The 20373-nt window shown below is 61.5% G+C and overlaps 1 protein-coding gene across 1 annotated transcript; it reads left to right on the forward strand.

The window, feature by feature from the left end:
• Positions 1–905: 905 nt before the first annotated feature.
• LOC106984583 (G-protein coupled receptor 35) lies at positions 906–4516 on the forward strand. The gene is made up of 2 exons (XM_027045877.2): positions 906–2435; positions 3293–4516. Exons 1-2 carry the CDS (start codon positions 2432–2434, stop codon positions 4429–4431), a joined length of 1143 nt encoding a protein of 380 aa, XP_026901678.1. The 5' UTR covers positions 906–2431; the 3' UTR covers positions 4432–4516.
• Positions 4517–20373: the final 15857 nt, after the last annotated feature.

Genomic DNA, 20373 nt, shown 5'->3' on the forward strand with positions numbered 1-20373 from the left:
CCGGCATCTGAAAAAAAGCAGATTCATTCTGAGGCTGCATCATCAGGAGTATAGGGCCCAGAATGTGGGAGGACACAGTTCATTCTCCCTCCACTAGGATTACCTCTGGGGTATTTTATCTGGCCAGGGCACTGTTCTGTACCAGGCCTTGGTCACCCGGGAGAGGGTCTGGAGGGTTCAGGCTGCTGAGGGCTTGGCAACCCAGGCCAGCTGGCCACAGGCAGAGGAAGTATGAGCAGTCAGATAAAGTGAGGTGCGGCCCAGGAAGTGGCAGCATCTGCAGTCCCCGAGAAGCAGATGGGTCTGGGTGGCTGCAGAGGACAGATCCCCGACGGGGAGGGACTCAGAGAACCTCACAGGACAGGGCAGAATCCAAGTGTCCAATAACGTTCTTCTTTTTTTTTTTTTTTTTAACTTTATTTATGTTGAGAGGAGAGAGAGAGAGCAGGGGAGGGGCAGAGAGACAGAGAGAGAATCCCAAGCGGGTTGTGCACTGTCGGCGCAGAGCCCGAGGTGGGGCTCCAACTCACAAACCAGGAGGCCGTGACCCAAGCTGAAACCGAGAGCCGGACACTTAACCGCCTGAGCCACCCAGGCGCCCCGAGTGCCGATAATTCTCAGAAAGAGAGAAGGTGTCCCGGGAAGTCCATGCCCCTTGCTGGGGGGTCGAGCCCGGCTGCAGCCGGTCTCAGAAGGCAGTTTGGGGGGGCAGGCCGGCCGTTAGTGGGTAGAGCCACGCTTTGTGTCCTGTTCTCCGGGGCCCCCTGCTGCTGTGCCTCGGAGGAAACTTTCCTAAGAGTAAGTGTCCGAGGTCAACGGGGCAGCGGGCGTCAACCAGACGCGGGGCCCTGCAGGGTCTGGGGAAGTGGGTGCTGGGCGGGGGGGGGGGGGCTGTGAGCCCCCAGGTCAGCCCCCCCGCGGCTGCAGTGCAGGGTTTGGGGCACCGCGGGGACCCCAGGGCTGCCCCTCCCAGCAGGGAGGGGGCGGCAGATCGCAGAGCTGAGCCAATGGGAAGGTCGGTACTGCAAGGAACTGCTGCCCACGAGGGACCTTTCGGATAAAGGCGCCCGGGGCTGGCACCCCGAAGTCCACAGAGGAGCACGCGTCGGCCTCCGCCTCGCGTGGGCACGCTGGCCTGCACCTGCCCCCGGCGGCGAGGTGCCTTTCAGCTCCTGCCACCCGGGAGGGTAGGGAGGAGGGCAGCAGTGACACTGAGCACCGCGAGCCCCCCCTCCGGCGGTGGGGGGACCTCACCTCGCCCGGCTTTCAGAGCCGCTGCCGTCCGCACGGGGCCGCGCCTGCCCCTGCCTCCTGGTCTGTGTGGCAGGCCGTCCCTCTCAGGGTCCCCTGGGCACCCGCCGCCACGTCACCCACCTCACAGCTTCACAGGGTGCCGTGCGCCCCAGATTCGTGGGAGTACGCGCCCCCTGCTTTCCTGAGCAGGGGGTGGGGGGAGGCAGCTTCCTCTGGCCTCCTTGTTCCTGCAGGCGGCCGGGCCAGGTCCTGGGACAGCAGACCCTGTGCCGGCCCCACACCCCCACCCCCAAGAGCCCCTCACACCAGCCCTCTGGGGGAGCTGCTGGTGTGGCCAAGGTCGGGGCCGTGCTGGTGCTGGACAGGAATACACCCCTGCCTCAGGGTGGGTTCCAGAAGCCTCTCTGACATGGAGACTGGCACGCAGGGGTTTCTGTGGGAGTGCTCTTGGGAACCCCACCCAAAAAGGAGCTGGCCAAGCGGGATGGACGGAGGGAACAGCTTCCGTGCCCACGGGAAGCTCTGGAGTTGTGACCACACGGCTGACCATGCAGGGCTACCGTGGGTGCACGGCCTCTGATGTGTCACTTGCTGAAGGTGATTCCGGAGGGGCCTCCGGCCGGCAAGACAAGCACCATGTGCCTCGGTCGTGACGCTCCCCCCGCCCCCACCAGAGCACCCCACGGCGTCCACTACAGCCTCCCACCCTGTCAGGCCAGGCGCCCGGACCCCTGGGCCGCATGGGTAGGGGCTCCTGGCCAAGGGTCTCTGGGTTCTCCAGCCCCCAACTCTGCAGGCTTCCTGCCCGGGGTCTCCCCACCCGGTGCCAATCCTGGACGCACACAGGTAGGGGGCACCACCCGGCCAAAACGGGCCTGCCTGAAGCCCCATGCAGGCCGTCCCCCCGCCCCGTGTGAGAGGCACCCTCGGTCCCCATCCAGCCCTGAGCTCCAGGCTGCTGCACAGGGGCCCAGAGCTGTGGTCTGGGCGTCACAAGCCGCAGGCAGAAGCTGCGGGCCCCAGGCACACATGGACCGGAGAAGGGGGCCGCCTACCTGCCAGCTGCACGGAGATGGGACCACACCCACTCGAGAGAGTACAAAAGCCTAACCACAGCCTTGGGGCTGGCGAGCGGTGAGCGGCCCAGCCGGAGTCTCCGAGGCCCCAGCCATCCCAGATGGGTGAGTCCACCCAGGCCTGGAAGCCCCCTGCTGTCGCCTCCATGAGCCCCGTCCTGCCCTTGCCACGCCGGCCGCCACAAAGGGCTCCCGGGAGCAGGGCCGTGGGCCTCGTGCATCCCACCTGGGGACCACGCCTGGGCTCCAAGCCCAAGCAGGCGTGAGGGCAAGGGCTGAGGGGGCAGTTAGCTTCTGTGGACGGACAGTGAGGGGGGGCCACGGGAGGCAGAGGTAGACAGGAGGAGGAGAGAGATAGGAGATGGGGGGGAGTGCAGGGGAAAGCTTTGGGGGGAGGGGAAAAGAGGGCCCCAAGGAGGAAGTGGATAGAGAGGAAGGGCAGAGTGGGGTGGCTGGGGTGAGGGAGACACACACACAGAAGTAGGGAGCCTAACAAAGACGGAGAAGAGTGGGATCAGCCCAGGGCTCCCGATGCTCTCCTGATGGGCTGGGGGTGCTCCCTCTCTGCAGACCAGGACCCCCCGTGGCCCCTGCCGCAGGAGTCTGGGGTCCCGCTCCATGGGTCATGCGTTGAGGGACCTTGGACAGGGCCACAGGCGGTGGGGGACGGCAACGTGGCAAAGGTCCCCGGCTGAGCTAAAGCCTCTGGTGGAGAAGCCCAGAGAGAAGCCCCCCCGAGTCCCCTTCGTGGCAGGGGCCACCGTCCACATCTAGGAATGCAGACCCTCTGGGCGGGGCAGGGAAGGCGGCCCCAGTGGAGCCCTTTGAGGTCAAGAGAGGGAGCCCCGGGGCTGGCACAGGAAGTAGGGGAAGAGGTGAGGAGGGAGGGGGGAGGGGGGCAGCGGGAGGGAGGTGAAGGAGGAGGGGCGAGGCCACAGCAGCCTTTCCCTCCCTGCCCGCAGGTGAAGCTGGGGCGCCCGCCGCCGTCCCCGTCCCCGGGAACGGGAACGGCTCTGAGGGCTGCAGCACGGAGAGGAGCGTCCTGTCCCAGGCGGCCACCAGCGTCTCCATCTATGTCATCTTGGCACTGGGGCTGCCGCTCAACGGCCTGGGGCTCTGGGTGTTCTGGTGCCGCCTGCGCAGGTGGACCGAGACCCGCGTCTACATGGCCAACCTGGTGGCGGCCGACTGCCTGCTGCTGCTGAGCCTGCCGGGAGTCCTGCACACGCTGGGCCAGGCGGCGGGGGCCCAGGAGGGCATCCTGTGCAGGGTCGTGCAGAGCTTCTACTACGTCAACACCTACATGAGCATATGCCTCATCACGGCCATCGCCACCGACCGCTACGCCGCCCTGCGCTTTCCGCTGCGGTCTCGCGCCTGGCGCAGCCCCCGCCAGGCCGCCCTCACCTGCCTGGCCCTCTGGCTGCTGGTGTTCGGGGCCGTGGCCCTGCCGGCGTCCTGGCTGCGTGCGGGGGAGAGCTTCTGCTTCGGCCGGGGCCGCACCCGGGGCCCCAGGACCCTGGCCTTCTCCCTGCTGCTCTTCCTCCTCCCGCTGCTGGTCCTCAGCTTCTGCTCCTGGCAGGTGCTCCGGCACCTGACCCGCAAGCGCGCGCGGTCACCGCCCCAGGACGCCGCCCACCTCCTCAGAGCCCTGCACGTGGTGGCGGCCAACTTGGCCACCTTCCTGCTCTGTTTCCTCCCACTGCACGTGGCCTTGCTGGCCATGCTCGTGGCCCGGTGGACAGACGCGGCCTGCCCCACTCTCCAGGCGGTGGCTGCCTTCGTGCAGGTGACCTCCCGCGTCGCCAACGCCAACTGCTGCCTGGACGCCGTCAGCTACTATTTTGTGGCCAAAGAGTTCCAGGAAGAGGTGGGGGCTGTCCTCAGCACGTCCCGGCCTTTCCGGGGACGGATGCGGGGCGCTCCTACACGTGACCACCCTGACCGGGCCGTCCGGGCGTGGGCGGATGAGGACAACAGCTCGGGAGAGGCCCCATGCGTGGCCCTGCAGTGCGTGGTGCGGGGAGCCCCGGGTCCCCCCGAGGCGACTCCTCCCCCCTCCGCGGCGTGCACCAGAAGTAGCCTCACTGCTCACGTGTGACTTTGGATTTACGGGTCCTGGGACGTGGACTCTCCCTCAGCAAATAGAATTTAACGAAGGCATTAAAAAATTGCCACCCCACGGATCTCTTTTCCCAGACGGATCTCTCTTCTCAGCGCCTGGGCGGCCCTCCTCGGCAAGCACTGGGGAGGGCATTTCTGTCACCTATAGACGGTGATTAGAACCAAAATCTCTCAGAGGCGACCAGGTCTCTCCTCAGGCCGGTGACACCACTGCAGACAGAATCCAAGTACGTCCCATGGGCCACAGGACGTTCACAGAGACACAGCCACTAAACAAGCTTAAAGACACTCCTTTGTAAAAACCGTTCCGTGGGTTCTTACAGAGCATCCAAGAGGTCCCGTCCTGACCTTCGGGGATTCGGGGTGCTTCCCCGAGCCCCCGTTCTTCCGCACCCCTCATGTCTCCCGGCACCGCTGGGGGCCTCCCACTCTGGGCCGGGCTCGTGGACACCCACGGGCTGAGCTGAGGGTTGGGGGGTGCCTCTCCCCACAACGCTGAGGTTCTCAGGAGGTGTCCACCCTGCCGGGGCCCGAGGGCCCGGCTTGGAATGGACTTATGGGATCGGCACAAACACCTCCACTAGGAAGCCCGGGCAGGACACAGACCTGAGGGGCTCGTGCTGGAGGCTGGGGGCCCCAAACTGGGGCCGAGGAAGCAGAGGGGGGGGCTCCCGACAGCCTCAGGTGACTAGAGGGAGAATGGGAGACCCGGACCCCTACCTCCTTCCCCTCACCTTGTTCCTCTTCCCCCTCCCCCGCCCCCACCCCCACCCCCGACACCTGCACCCTCAGAGCGCTCTGCCTGGCAGGGCCCGCGGCCGCACAGGGAGATCTGTTCCTGCGGAATGAGAGCAGCTGGGCCTCTGGGCTGGGCCCCAGGCCGGACCTGTCAGCCTGCGGCACCACCAGCTTCGAGCTGAGGCCAGGACCTGCACGGCGGTCGGCACGGCCTGGTGGTCAGTCCTGTTCCGCGTGTGCAGGTGCCCCGCCAAGGCCTGGTCTTCCGCTGCCTGGAGACCCAGGCTCGACTGGCGTCCCCAGCAGCGGCTCACCTGCCCCCCGGCCCACTCGTTCTGGTCACCGCTCAGCAGGCTCCTCGGAGAGGCCATCTGTGCGGCCAAGGCCGACGGCGGCATCGGTGCCTTTGGCCACCGCTCCAGGGCCGAGGCCGAGGGCAGCTGTCCTGTCCTTGCCCCAGGTGTGGAGCTTGCCGGGGTGCCGAGAGTACGGCCACGGTCACTGGCCCCTCCGTCCTTTTGGGGCTGCCTGAGCGGCAGCTGGCCGACCAGGGCAAGTACGGCTTTGGCCCGCATCGCCCCCCTCCTCACACACAGAGATCGTAGGGCATAGAGTCCCCGGTCCAATCCTCACCACCAGTGCATCCGGAAGGGGCTCCCGAAAGAGGGGCGCTCCTGTGTCACCATGAGGTGGAGCCTTCCTCGGAAGACAAGCCTGGGCTAGGAGTGTGACCCCTGGAGGGCCAGGCCCTCCACAGCCACCTGTCGGAGCACACTCGGGGCGGCGGTGAACGGAGGTCCCGGCTCGGCCAGGTGGCCTTCCCCTCCGAGTCCACGGCTGCAGTCCGGCCGCCCTCTGCCCAGCGAGCCCACGTCCCACTCTGGGGAGGTGCGCGTGGGGGTCCAGAGAGGTGGGGGCTCTTGCTCGTTGGGGCTCAGGCTGTTGGCAAGCACGCGGGAGGCACGTGGGCTCACCCCATTCCCCAGCACCCCCTTTAGGGCGCCTCCCCCCCAGGAGGAGCGCCCCGGAGTCAGCTTGCAGGACTGATCCCTTTGAGACCCAGGCCGTCCCAGCCTGGAGGCAGCGTTGGGGCACAGCAGGCTGAAGGGCCGCCACGGGGACCGGACTCCTGGACACCTTGGGTGCTGCTTTCCGGGCCGAGCTCCGGTGTTGACCATCAGAAGCGTATATCGGACCCACCATGCTGCAGACACCCTCTAGGCGCTGAGCCCTGAGACGTGCACACGGGGAGCCTCACAGGCTCACGCGGAGGGGTGGGCAAGGGAAAGGCTGGGTCACGGAGGGCCTGGCAGGGGAGAGGCAGGCCTCGGATGGTGTTCGGGAGGCTTTGCTTCAGACTGGTGCGGCACCTCTTTGTGCTGCAAGTTGGGGGCTGGGCGGCAGGACCAGGACGTCAGTGGGGGCCCGGGGGTGGCAACAGTGAATGTTGACCAGGATGGGGGCTGGGACTGTGACGGGGGCCAGGCCGTCAAGGGTGAGCTGGGGTGGCAATGGGGGTGCAGCGCTCTCGAGTGGTTTGGCTACGGGGGAAGAAAGCAGGCTTCCAGGAGTTAGGGTGACCCCGGGCAGGTGCGGAGGGGCACGAGGGCCAGGAGGAAGCAGGGGGCAGGCAAAGGCAGGGGACCCAGGCAGCCGGGAGGCAGAGGTGTGACCCTCTGCCCTCAGGTAGGTGCTGTGGGGAGAAGAAGGGGGCAGGGCCGCCCAAGGGGTCATCTGTGTCCCCACTCACCTCAAGGACACGCCCCGCGCCGCGGGCACTGGCCGTGGCATCTTTTCCTCTCACTCACCAGGGCCGAGTCCCCATCGCTGCCCCTGGCGCTGCTCTGCAAGCCTCCACCTGGGCGACCTTGGGGCACCCCGGGCCGCGGGGGCGGAGCCGGAGAGGGGCCTTGCCGCCCGGCCCCGCCCACCCCGCCCCCGCCTCCCCTCCCTCCCAGGCTGGTGGGTCGGCCGCGGTCCCTACAAAGGTTGTTGCCCTTCTGTGCGGCTGCCGCCGGCTGGTCCAACCCCGTTCTCTCCCTAAAGACGGCTCTGGGTTCCCGAAGAAAAGCAAGGGGCGGACCCTGGCGCTGGGCACAGGGGGCAAAGATGGGAAAGACCCCCTCTCCCCACCCAGCTGCTCCAGGCAGGATTGAGGTTTTAGGTAATCTAGGGAGGGAATCCCCAATCGAAGGGGACACGCCAAAGTACAAACAGGCCATGCGTGGTGGGGAGGGCCTGCCAGTTCCCGCGGTCAGCACGGGGCAGGGGTCCGGGGGCTTCAGTCCTGTCCTGAGGTCCCCTGACCCTCTGGTGTCTCCTGGCTCCAGGGCTGTTCTTAAATCTACTCCAGCTGCCATATGGGAACACCACGGACTGCGCGGTCTTTATTTCTCATGGTTCTGAGGCTGGAAGTCAGACATCAGGGGGCGTCAGGGTCGGTCCGGGGAAGGGCGTGCTCCCTGCTTCAGACACCTCCCAGGTCCTCACCTGGAGGGGCTAGGTGGCTCTGCACGCTCTCTCTCCTAATCCCCTCACGTCTGTAATTAGGATTTCGACCTATGAATGGGGGGAGGGGAGTGCGCGTTCAGCAAGGAGTAAGTATATCACCTAGACCATGCCTGGCGCGCAGTTGGCATCGCAAAGTGTTGGCTTTCGCTTAGGGAATTCCACGCCCTCCCAGACAAGGTCCACTTGGGTAGTGAGGTGCCCGCCCCTGCCATTTCCCGGCGAGAAGCAAAACTGAAACCCAGGGTGCCCGCCCTCTGCCCGATTCACACCCAGCACACGCCAGGGAGCGCCGCGCCCACTGTTAACCTGAAAACTACAACTGCGGGTATTTTACCAGCCAGAAATGGTTACTTTGGGAAGAGCAGAGAATTGCAACCCAGGACCAGCGAGCTACAGCAAAACCATAGACAAGTCCAGAAAACCAGCTGCACCCACGCCCCCCCAGGCAGATCTTTTCTAAGGAAAGGGACTGTTATAAACTAAAAGCCCATTGGAGTAAACTAGGAGCTGGTAGTGGCTTCTTATTGGCTGGGCTGTCTTTGGCTGTGACTGCCTCTCATTGGCTGGGCTGTTGCCAGGGGAGGAGAAAACCTTCCTTCCTCCTGGGGGCAGAGTAAAGTGGTGGCCAGCCACCTGCAAGGTCCCTCTCTTCCTCTGGTGAGAGAAAAACTCTCTCAAGCGCTGCTATATGAGGGAAGCCATTTTAGATTTCTTTCTAAGGCAGCATGAGTCTATATTAACTTTATATTTAAACCAAAAGCCCGATTTATGGCCCACCCACCGTGCATATCTTACCCACCTGCTTTGTAAATGAGTAGCTTAAAGGAAAACCATCTTGTCCTGCACGTATGGATCGATGCTGCTACTCCCTTGCATTAATTATACTCATGACATTAATACTCATGATCCTGCCTACGCGCTAATCTATAATCTTTTTGAACTTTAACAAGAATATACCTCTGACATATTGATTTGTGGCTTTTTATGCAAAAGGTATAGAACCCTGTAAAAACTGTTCACTCTCTGAAGCACTTTCTTCCCTGCGAAGTTCGTGTTTCCTGGGCAGCTGTCTTAATCTGGGTTTGAACAAAATCCTCTATTTTCCTCTTATATTAGTGTTCTTTCTGGTCAGCTTGCCTAGTCACCGGCTGGATCTGCAATTGACAAACAGTGCTGGGCACGAGAGCTCCCCCTGCTGGCCTCCAGACTCCATGCTAAACAAGGTTTCCTTCTACTTCCACACCCATCCCACCTCTTCCCATTTTTACCCCACAGCAGCTCCCTCCTTAGTCCCTCCCCCCCCCACCCCCCAGCCTCTGGAACCTGCCTACCACTGCCTTGTTGGGCTCTGCCCAGGAGTCCAGGGTGCTGGGGCCCTCAGACACTGAGCTTGCACAGGATGGCCCATGGTCCAGCAGTTAAGAACAGGGTCCTTGAGGGGCGCCTGGGTGGCTCAGTCAGTTAAACGTCTGACTTCAGCTCAGGTCATGATCTCCCAGTTTGTGGGTTCGAGCCCTGCATCGGGCTCTGTGCCGACAGCTTGGAGCCTGGAGCCTGCTTCGGATTCTGTGTCTCCCTTGTTCTCTGCCCCTCCCCTGCTCACGCTCTGTCTTTCTCTCAAAAATAAACATTAAAAAAAAAAAAAAAAAAAAGAATGTGGTCCTTGAACCTGGCTGCATGAGTGCAAATGCAGGGGGCATGCTTACCGGCCTGCTGCCTCTCTACCTCGGTGCTCTCCCATGTGGCCTGAGGACCCTCGGATCCAGGGGGGCCACCCCTAACATTCGTGAGGTCCAGGACATGACTACAGGTGGAGACCCACATGCTAGTCTAAATATTTAAAGCTTACGTCTGTGCCTTTGGAGCCTGACCTTAGCTCCCACCTCCGGTGCCCCCACCCCACCCCTGGCTGTAGGTCACAGGGCTGAGGAGCTGCCCTCTCTCCGGCCCGGACCTGGGAACCTGAGCCATAGCACCGTCTGTGGGACCAGGGCAGGACTCCTGGGGTGACTCCCGAGCGAGGGATAATGGAAGGCCTGCACGGGCACTCCCTCAGCCACTGCAGAACCTCTAGGACTGCCCCACACAGCTAGCAAGTGAGCAGACGGTGCTCTGAGAAACAGCCCCAGCCCTTGTTGGGACGCCCTGTGGGTCCGGCCACTGCAGGCTTTGGTCCCACTGTTTGTGCCATCGGGGTCAGTCCAAGAGGCTGGCCAGCTGGTCACCATCTCTCTGCCAAGATACTGGGGTGGCCCTGCCTCAGACTTGGGAAGCATGGTCTGGCCTGGAGAGCCCCAGCGACGGCACCGGCTTTGGGCTAGAAATGAGAGGCTGAACATGAGGGCGGGACGGCCACCCGTGACACGCAGTCAGGATTCCTTTGGTAACACATCCACCTGTATCAAGGCCGCAGCCCGAGACCAGGAAGATGCCATCAGCATCCCGCGTCGGTTTATCGCTTTCTGCAGTGAGGGCGGGGGGCCGCATCTCCAGAAAACGTGGGGCGAACAGAGGCCTCGCGTTTGCGGGAGGATTTGGGCCTGTGGGAGTGACTGGACATCAAGAAGTGGTCCTCCACGGGGGCCGGGCGGGTGATACTGGGTCACGTTTGCAGGGGCCAGATATGCCTTTCTGTCTTGTTTTCATCCCAGACAGAGACCCTTCTCGAATGCCGACCTTCTGTGGGACCACCCGCGGTGGCTGGGGACCACGATGGCTCAGCAGTCAAGCGGCTGCAGGGGAGAGCAGAGGTCTGTGACGTCACAGCTGCCCTTTGTCGGAATCTGCTTTTGCGGGAGGCCGCCCGGGGGCGGCATCCTCAGTGGGCCCAGAGCAGCCACGGCAGAGCCCTTGAACCAGACAGCCTCCCTGCAGGCAGCCGTCAGAAATGAAGCACCCCTTCGTCCCGGCGTGGGCCGCAAAGCTGGTCCCGACCGGCCGTCAGCATGCTTCTCTGCAAAGGCTCGGAGAATTGGTATTTTCAGTCTGCTATGGGGCTCGCCAGCGGTGCCCGCGAGGGAGAGCAGCGCACGACACCGTGCGGGCGAGGCAAGCGGGCAAGGTCACGTTCCAACAAAACTTTATTTACGAAAAGCGGCAGCAGGCTGCTTTCAGCTGGTTAGCCCGCCCCCGGTGTGCGTGCCCACAACCAGGGCGGTGGGCGTGGGCAGAGACGTGGGCGGCTTCCTCTGTCCCCCGGGCACGGGCCATTCTCCTTGATCTGTGCGCAGTGGGCTCTGCTGTAGCCCGGAGCCCCCTGGGCTCACGAAGGCAGGGGCTCCGCATTTGCTCAGGCAGCCCTGGAACAGAAGAAGCCCGCGGGGCTCAGGTGCCCGGGAGCAGTGGCCCCCTGTATGGCAGCACTGTGGGGCACGGAGCCGCGGGTCCCAGGGGCATCGAGGGGCCACCCGCTGGTGCCTGAGGGCGGCAGGTGTCCGGGGCGGGGGGGGGGGGGGGGGGGAGTTTGCAAGTCCTGGTCTCAGGTGCCCGTGGTCTCTTACGTGCCACGCGGTCCCTCCTCTCTCCCACCACAGGGAATATTGTAGCCGAGAGCCCACCCGAGTTTCCTTTCCCGATGGGCTGGGTTTGTTGACAGAGTTAGAACCAGCTCAGTAGGAGTCTTTGATTCATTTAAGGTCCAGTTCGGTTTTCCAAAATTGAAGGTTGAGATAAAAACTTGAGGGAAATTTAAGTGTCAAAGGTGACCTTGGGGGTGGAAGTCTACCTTCGGAAGTATTTAAAGGAACAGCTGCTACGTGTAGGTCCGCGGGTTCCAAGCGCAATCAAGGGGAAGGATGGGTCATGAAGCGGTGGGAAAGACCAGCGTCCAGCTACAGGAAGGTAAGCTGGTCTGCCATCCCAGGGAGCCGCCCCGGAGGGGGCAGCAGGGGTTGATGGGACGAACTGGGAGGTGGTGAGGGTTTTGTGGCCTCTCTGCTTTGGGGGTCGTGGCCTCACACATATTACAGCTACTCCAACCGGGGGAGGAGCTAATAGCTAAGTGCTTGTGAGACCACGGCAGCTGGGAGTTCAGATCTGAGTGTCTGAGTGACACAGAAGCTCTCGGCAGTGGGACCTTACCGTGTCGTCTGTGGCTTAGGAGGTTCGTCTGGCCATACGGCTGTAAGGTGAGACGGGGCAGGCAGGAGGAGCCCGGCGGATGTCCCAAGGTGCCCGGAAGCAGCCGGACACGGGTAGAGTGCGGCCCCAGCGCTGCCGGCTTCCAGCTCTGGATTTCAGGCCCAGCACGAGGCGCCTGTGCCCCCATCCCCAGGCGACGCCCTGGCGCACTTTGGTCATGTGTGGGGCAGGAGAAAAGGAGGAAGCAGGCGCGGGGAGGTGGGGGCAAATGAGTGGCAGCGGGAATAGGACGACCAGAAAGAGCCAGCAGGGACCTCCCCCCAGGTCCAGTGCCGTGGCCTCGGCAGGTGTTGGGAGCGTCCTCCGTGTCCAGATGTCATGGCCTTTTCCAGTGCCTTTTTGTTCCCTGAACACCCGGGCAGCAGCCCACACAGCACATAGGTGGGGGTCCCCGCCTCACAGCGTCTCCCGGGACGGGCACCTCCTGTCACATGACCGATTGCGGTGGGCCTCCTTCCAGCGGACCCGACTGCACAGGTGTTCAGCCTGCTGGGCAGAAACCGGCAGGTGAGTCCAGGTTTCCAAGGGAAATGAAGACTGAGCCTGAACGTAGTCCCCGTCAAGGGCAGGAGGGGCCTCCGCTGGCCCCTGATTGGGCTGCGGTTGAGCTCGGCAGCTGCTCGAGCCCCGAAGTGGCAGGGTGACCACTGGACTCGGGAAGCAAGTCCCCCCGGGTTTGTTCTGGGAGCAGAGGATCCAAACAAGGCCTTCTCCACTTCTGGTCACAAGGCCCACTGAGGGCGGCCACAGGCAGAGCACCACACATCACAGGCCTGGACGAGTCTGGTTCTGATCAGCCCAACGGGTTCAGCAGAGGGGGCCCTATGGTTCCTGGAGGGGCCAGAGTCATTCCCTGTCACACGCAGGCTCGAGGCGGGCCTCCGTGTGACACTGCGACCAGGGAGGAGATTGGAGACCCGTCCCCCTCAGGCCCGTCCTGCTCAGCCGACTGGGGCTCTAGCTGGACCATCTCAGGGACCCACATGGATGGTTCCTGGGCACCGTCCAGGGCTGGACAGAGCTCCGCACCCTCTGCGTGGACAAGCCCGCTCACCACTTCCGTGGGCCGTGGATTCCAGGTGGACGAAGTCCCCAAAGCCCCCACGCGCACTTCATTCAGGGGCAGCCATCTGGGTAGAGCTGGGAAGGAGGCCCGCCATCCCTCCAGGTGGTGTGGACGTTTGTCCCTGGCAGTGACGTGCTCTGACAGCGCTTTGAGGATTGAAGGACAGCTGGACGCCCACGGCCGGGTCCCACAGCCGCTCTCCCCAGCCTGACCACAGGGTGGTGGGGAGCTGAGACCAGCACAATTGCCCAAGGCCAACCGTGCTTGCGTCCCCAGGCCCCACCCTGCCGAGTTCTAAACTGACCACATTCTGTTCCAAATGTCACTGGGGATGGCCAGGCCATGGCTGAGGTCAGAGGGGGCCAGGGAGGGGGCGAAAGTGCCATTTGACCTCTTAGGTCTTTTCCAAACCAAACACCAGACCTGAGAGCAGGGAAGGGGGTAGGGGGTTCCTGGAAAATCCTTGTCACCTTCATAATCTGCCTGGGGCAGGCCCGGCTAAAGGGTGGCAGGTCTGACCTGTGACCTCTGCTCAGGGTCACCTGGGGCACTTGCCCTGGTGAGGTTCGGGCTGTCTCCCTGAAGAAGGCCCGGGGAGGTTGGCTGCAGCAGATCGAGCCCCACCCCGTGCCCTCGGGGTCACTGCTGGGCTCGGGTCCCCGTCGGATGTGCCCATGGGCCCGTCTCGTCTGTGGGAACCCCCGAAGTGAGCTCTGGGGAGCCGGGTCCTGAGACGCTGACCAGGGTCAGAGTGGGGCAGGGGGACCCTGGGTGAGGACGGGCTGCCCGTGGAGGAAAACTCACAGGCCAGCAGGAGATCCTTGTCGGGACCTGGTTCCCGGGGCCGAGGCGGGGAGGCAGCCGTGTCCACAGGGCCAGCCTCCCAGAGCCGACACGCTCACACCGTGAGTGTTGAAGGAAACCACGACCTGTCGTAACGGTGTCCCCCAAACTTTTTTAACTTAAATTTAGTGGGTTGAACCTATCGGTCTCCTAACTAGAGCGAATCCTTCTGTCCATCCACACCCAAGTTCCCGTTCGGGGCCCTGAGAGCGGCCGCACCCCCACCCCGTCCTCCGGTCCAGGATCCGGGAAGGGACAGGGTGCTGGGAAATTCTCTGCCACGGAAGCTCCGCGTACACGTCGCCGTCCCGGGGATGTCCGTCCTGTCCGGCGTCAACCTGAGCGATGGTCCCCTAACCACAGCAGTGACACCAAACGGGAGGAAATTGCTTTCTGCGAGAGAGCCCAAATATCGCAGTTTCTGGATCAATAGAAGAGACGTGTTGAATAGAGTGATGGGAATGTTCGATTTGCTCCGTCTAGAAATCACATGAGATGGGAGCCATTTACTAATAAGATTCACACGTGTGGAACGAACACATAAAACACTACCCTGAAATTATAATCTTACCAGGTCTCCACTTGAGGTGTTGGGTAATCACTTGATAATAACCATGAAACCAAAAGAGAAAAAATTGCATTTATTTTAGGAGACCAAATCTGGCCGTGTCTGGGTTATTGCATTCGTTAGCAACAATGAAATACTGTAATGACACTTCCCACAGAGAGAATAACACTGAAGCACTTGTAAGAATTGTCTAAGCCACCTGAAGCTGTAGAACATCGTCGGAGAATTATAATCTGAGAGGTTCCCACGTGAGCCATGAATGACCACTTAACAGCAGTAAAACCGAAAGAGAAAATCAAAGCTATTTCAGCAAAAAGAAAAGCGTCTCCCTGTAGACCTGCATCCTCAGAAGCAGGCTCACTGGAGGGTGGGGGCGATTTGGAGGGACTCCCTTTGGGCACCCCTTGGCGTGGGAGCCCCGTGCCCCGATTCCAGAACCTCCTGGAAGCAGGCCGGGAAGATCAGGGAGTGCAAGGTGGTTGCACTATAAGGTGAAGGTTTGGATGAAAACTGGAAAGTGTCCGTGAGGGATTCGCATCTCACATCTGCGTGCTGTGGGGACAGACGCTGTGCTGGCCGAGGGGCTCCTTCCCCATCTGCTGCAGTCAGCCAGAAGGCATGTCAACGCCCCCTTCAGCCGGCATTGAAATGGGGGCCAGTAAGTTGGCCCAAGCCCGAAGAGGCTAATATTTCGAAAGAGGATGGGACACCTGGTGGGAAAAAGGGATGGCCACCGGACGCATGCGCTGTCAGAAGCTGGAGTGCGGGAGGACAGGTGCTCCCTGTGCTATAGCTCTGTGTGGAGCACAGACAGACTATGGCAGAGGCCAGTGAGTGCCCCCCGGGGGCGACCACCGGGATACCGGACCAGAAAATACCCAATTCGCGGCCTATTTGGTTTTGACTGACGTCGCTTATGCCAAATGACCTGATCCTGAAACCCTAAATACTCGTAGCGTCCTGAGTGATGCCCGAGAAATCCTGCAGTGGGAGTTCAGTGACCAGAAGAGGCCTGGGACAGGGGGACATTTTATTATGTATTTTGCAGGTGCACATGCCACTACGGGGGTGCAAAGAGGTACTCACGTCTGTGAGCAGGGAGCCCCCCGAGGAGCTGCCAGGTTCCACTGCCGCGTGCACAGTCCCCGACGTGCAGCTCTCGGCTGGCCCACCGAGGGCTGCCTGGCTTGTTGCTGGCTTGTTCCAAGGGGAACGGGCCGCGTCCTAGGCCACCACTCTGATCAAAGGCGGCACAAGTGAATCGGTCAGTGAACGGAACCGCGTGCCGTCGGCCCCTCTGTTGGGTTTTTACTGATGTACGGGTGGTGGCCGACGGGCTGGCCGTGTGATCGGGTGGACGGAAGATGGAAGCCCAGTCTGGGACAGAGATGGCCCCGTGCAAACCCCTGTGCATATTTAAGGGGTGTGTTTGAGCAGGACGTGTTGATTTCACAGGAAGAACTCCCTTCCGGGATCAGAAGTGACCGGGATTGGCAGGTGAGTGTCTCAGCGCGGCTGCCTGTCGAGGCCACCGCGTCCGCGAGATGGGTTGAAGGGGGGCACATGGAGCCGGGCTGGGTCTGCCCATGCCCTTCCAGCACCCTGGAGCCAGGCGTGCCCACACGAGCTGCTCCGTCCGCAGGAAGAGCGGGTCCGCACACAGCTGTGGGGCAGGCTCCCCGGCGGTGGCTCCGGAAGTGGGCGCGCAGCCGACAAGCTGGACCGACGCCCGGTGGCCCCAGGGGGCCCGGTGGGTCCTGACCGACTGGGCGCCGACTCTGGACAGGGCTTTACTTACCTGGTGCCCTGGGGACGCAGTGCTCAGAGCGCCGGGGGACAGGAGCAGAGGGCGTCACCGCCACCGGGACCGTGGAGTTCACCGCTTCAGGCCAAAGAGCGTACTCTTATCTTCCGAGTGGCGGTTTGACAGAGGCCTGGGACGGGCGGCTGAGACCCGGGTGGCGTGCATTGTGCGAGCGCACACCAGGCCCCACAGGCCGGAGGGACGCTCCGGTTCTCTGGCAGATCGGGAGGAGGCAGAGAAGCACACACGCGTCCTTCCGCAGGGGGTGGACTCTCGTGTCCCTGGACGCCTGGTGCGCACGTGCTGGCCTGGTTTTCTTGCCCGGAAGTGTGTATCTGACACTGCGTAGCCGCGCCTCCTTCACCAGGGCCGGTGTTGGCGTGCTGGGTCTCCCCCCCTCCTCTTACCCTCCACCTGCCTGTGCGGTTACAGTTGATCCGAGTTTCTTAAAGACCATGTGGATTAGAGCCAGGTTTTTATAGCCATTCTGCCAAGATCTTTCCATTGTGTATTTGATCCACTCACATTTTCTGTAGGTGTTGATGTAATAGGGCTTAATCCTGCCGCATAAAAAACTATTGTTCGTTCTCTCTGGTTTTTGTCTGTCTTTTTTTTCTCCCCACAGATTTTGTTTTTTAGAGTAGTTTTAGATTTATAGAAAGATCGAGAAGTGCAAATACTCCCCATATACTCCGCATCTACCATCTCCTTTGGCTAACGCCTCACCTCAGTACAGTCCGTTTGTTACAACCCACGAACCCATGTCAATTGTGTTCATTCATGTAGTTTAGGCTTCTCTGATGTATGTTTCAGTTTGTATGTGTTTCTCTTCATTTTGCTTTAAGTTTGTTTATTGGAGTGAAAGAGAGAAAGCACGATCAGGGGAAGGGCAGAGAGAGAGAGAGAGAGAGAGAGAGAGAGAGAATCCCAAACAGGCTCTGAGCTGCCAGGGCAGAGCCTGACACAGAACTTGATCCCATAAACTGTGAGATCGTGACCTGAGCTGAAATCCAGGGTCAGATGCGCAACCGACTGAGCCCCCCAGACCCCAGTATGTGGCTTTTGTCTAATGTACTTTCTCTGTTGTAGGGCACCAGGCCAGAGATGACACTGTGTTTGATTGTCACGACTCCTCGGTCCTCTTGGCTGGACAGCCTCTCAGACTTCCCTTGTTTTTGATGACCTTGATCATTTTAAGGAGGACTGGCCAGGCATTTCGTAGGATGTCCCTCTATTAGAATTTACCTGACGTTTTTCCCTGTTAGGTTGTGCGATTGTGGGTTTGGGGAGGAAGACCAAGAGGTCAAGGCCATTCTCATCACGCCCTACCGAGCACGCATACTGTCGACGTGACATGTCACAGCTGATGTTGACCTTGGCCACCTGCTTCAGGGGGTGGGTGTCAGGCTTCTCTACCCCAATCTTTTCCTGTTTCCATCCTGCCATCTTCGGAAGGAAGTCGTTATGAGCAACCCACCCTGCGGGAGTGAGGAGATAGGATCCCTCCCAGAGAGCAGAGTATCCATGTCAAATAATAAAAGATCTGGAATTCTCCTACACAGGAGTTGTCTCCTTCTACCTCATTGATTTATTTACTCAATAATTTATGTATATCGGCATGGATTCACGGGCACTTGCTTTATAGTTTGGGTCAGTAATTCAATATTATTATTATTTTTTGCTCAGATGGTCTTGGTGATGGGGGGGCTCTTTGAGTTGGCCTCTGTATCCCTTTGACATGCTCCCATCCATGTGGGTGTTTGGGAGGCGCTCTCTAACTTCCTGGTGCTACCAGGCGCTCTGGGCTCACTCGGGCATGTCCTGTCCCCGTTCCAGATTCAGCCACGTCTTCACAGAGCCCTGGTCCCATCACTCTACCCCCTATAGCGGGCCCTGAGCAGAGCCCCCACCCCGCAGCTTGCCCCTGGCTGGGGGGCTCCCCCAATAGAAGCAGGGCCCCCCAGGGCCTTCCTCAGCTGTCCATTGGACCCTCTGGTCCACCCCAAATCTCTTTCCTGTGGCCCTGCCTCCCTAGAGGGTCCAAGGCAGAGGCGGGCACCACGTGATCAGAGTCAACGGGCAGTTGGTGCGCACAGGGGCTGTGAGGGCTCAGCCAGGGACGGAGGAAAGGCCCCTCAGCACGTTAGTGGCCTTTTCCCTAAGTGGCCGGCACAGGGACAGGAGCAGGTGCCCAGGCTGCTTCGTTAGAGCCAGTGCCTGCCAGGGGCCAGAGGAGCCCGGGGGCACAGGCCCTGAGGGACTCACCCCACATAGGCCAGCTGCTAGGGGGCCTTCCGGGCCCCTGCCCTGAACGTGCACATTTAAGTGAGCACGTCCACACACACAGACACAAACATGCAGAAACACATACATGTTCCATTTCGCACTCAAGGCGATTTCCTGCAGTGGCCACAGGTGGGGTGGGACACGGGGGCCCCTCCGGGTGAGCCAGCCCGGGCTGGGTGAGAAAACGTTTCACTTAGGAGAGCGTGGTCGGGCGAGGGGCCCCGGGGGATGGTGGGACAGGGACCCGACGTGCTGAGCCCCGCGAAGCGGCTGGCTCGGTGCTGGACCTGCTGCGGAGGGCCTGGAGGCTCCGCACACGCCTCCAATTTGCAGAAGAGGAAATGAGTCAGCAGGGTGTAGCCAGTGTTCCCCGCGGGCTGACCACACTCAGCTCCCCGGAGTGGCCATTGGCATTTCTTTTAGTCAAAACGATTGCTATCACTGAAGCTTCACACGAGCAGGCAGGGTCTCCCCTGGGCCTGCTGGACGCACGGCTCAGAAACACTCATCCGTGTTGCCAATATTTGCCGGGGTCAGCCACGTGCCTGTGACCTCTTCCTGCTTTTCCACCTCACAGCCTGGGCTGCCGACTTCATGAGCCGGAGGGGCTGCGGGCCTCTGACCGGCACCCCGAGCACTCTTATCCCCTGGGGGGCCAGCCCTGGCCCAGGAGGCACTTGCTCTCCAAATCTCTCTCCACTCACCCACCGTTCCACCATTCAGGATTCACTCCTTTGACTAGATCACAGTCTCTCCACTGGCTCTAGAAAAGGTTACACTTTCAGGCACTGACACTGGACAGGTGTGGGCCCTGCTGGGAAGGACAGTCTGCTCAGGTGAAGCGGATACGAGGCTCCAGGCTTGGTGCCTGGGCTGAATCTAACCCCCTCGAGTGGGCAACTTCCTTGCCACCTGCATGGCTGGCATAACAGGTGAGTGGGCTCCCCGGCTCTGTCCCTCTGAGAACCCAGGTTATTTCGGCCACGAGCAGTGACGCCCAGAAGTGGCGAGGAAAGGTCTCAGAGGCAGGGGACTCGGCAGGCACTCAGCACGAGGTGCCAGCTCTGCGGGAGGCCCTCTAGGTGTGACCCTTGGGTACTATGGTGCCCCCAGGCAAGAGCTGGATGCCTGGCTGTCCCCCTGAGCGGGTCCGGGGTAGCTCTTCCTCCCCGCACCTCCCCCCACAACGGTGCCCTGCGGGCCCAGCCCAGAGCTGCACGCAGGGCTTGGGGCAGCAGCCGCCTGGGGGCCTGTGTGAAAGTCCCAGCCCTGCAGAGTCCGTGGGAGAGAGCGCAGGCTCTGGGGGGTTGGGGCCCGGACGGTGAGCCCAGCTGGGGCCAGGAGGAGCTGAGGGCCACAGCTGAGGGCTGTGGTTTGTCCCCTTGAAGGATGTGATGGATGCTCGGGAGCCCGCTGGGCCTCCCCCCAGCTGACGGGGACCGGCTTCCACCAGAGGGAGGTGGTCTGTCCCTTCCCTCGACAGCCCAGGCCTGTTCCCGGCCCTGCACTGCGGGAGGCGGGGTCAGGGTGTAGTGTCCTGTCCTAAGGCTCCGGAGTGATGGCCGGGCCGGGAGCAGGGTTTTGTCTGAATTCAGGGGCCCCGTCTTGGGGCCGGGCTCCTGCGGCTCAGCAGGAGCTACCTGCCCTGCAAGCTCGCGGAGGCCTGGCTTTGTGCAGAGAAGCTGTGGTTTTTTTGTTTTTTTTTGTTTTTTTTTTTTTTACCACTGTGGGGAGGAACACTGGTACCTGATACGGTTTGCGGTCCTCTTATGGGTGCGAGCCTGTCGCTGTGCACCGAAGTCCATTTCTATTCATGGTTTCTCTGTTTTTTGAAAACAATGAAAAAAATTTTTTTAATGTTCATTTATTTTTTTAGAGAGACACAGAGACAGAGTGCCAGCAGGGGAGGGGCAGAGAGAGAGGGAGACACAGAATCCCAAGCAGGCTCCAGGCTCCCAGCCGT

The sequence above is a fragment of the Acinonyx jubatus genome, chromosome C1, assembly GCF_027475565.1.
Source record: "Acinonyx jubatus isolate Ajub_Pintada_27869175 chromosome C1, VMU_Ajub_asm_v1.0, whole genome shotgun sequence".
Classification (NCBI taxonomy): domain Eukaryota; kingdom Metazoa; phylum Chordata; class Mammalia; order Carnivora; family Felidae; genus Acinonyx; species Acinonyx jubatus.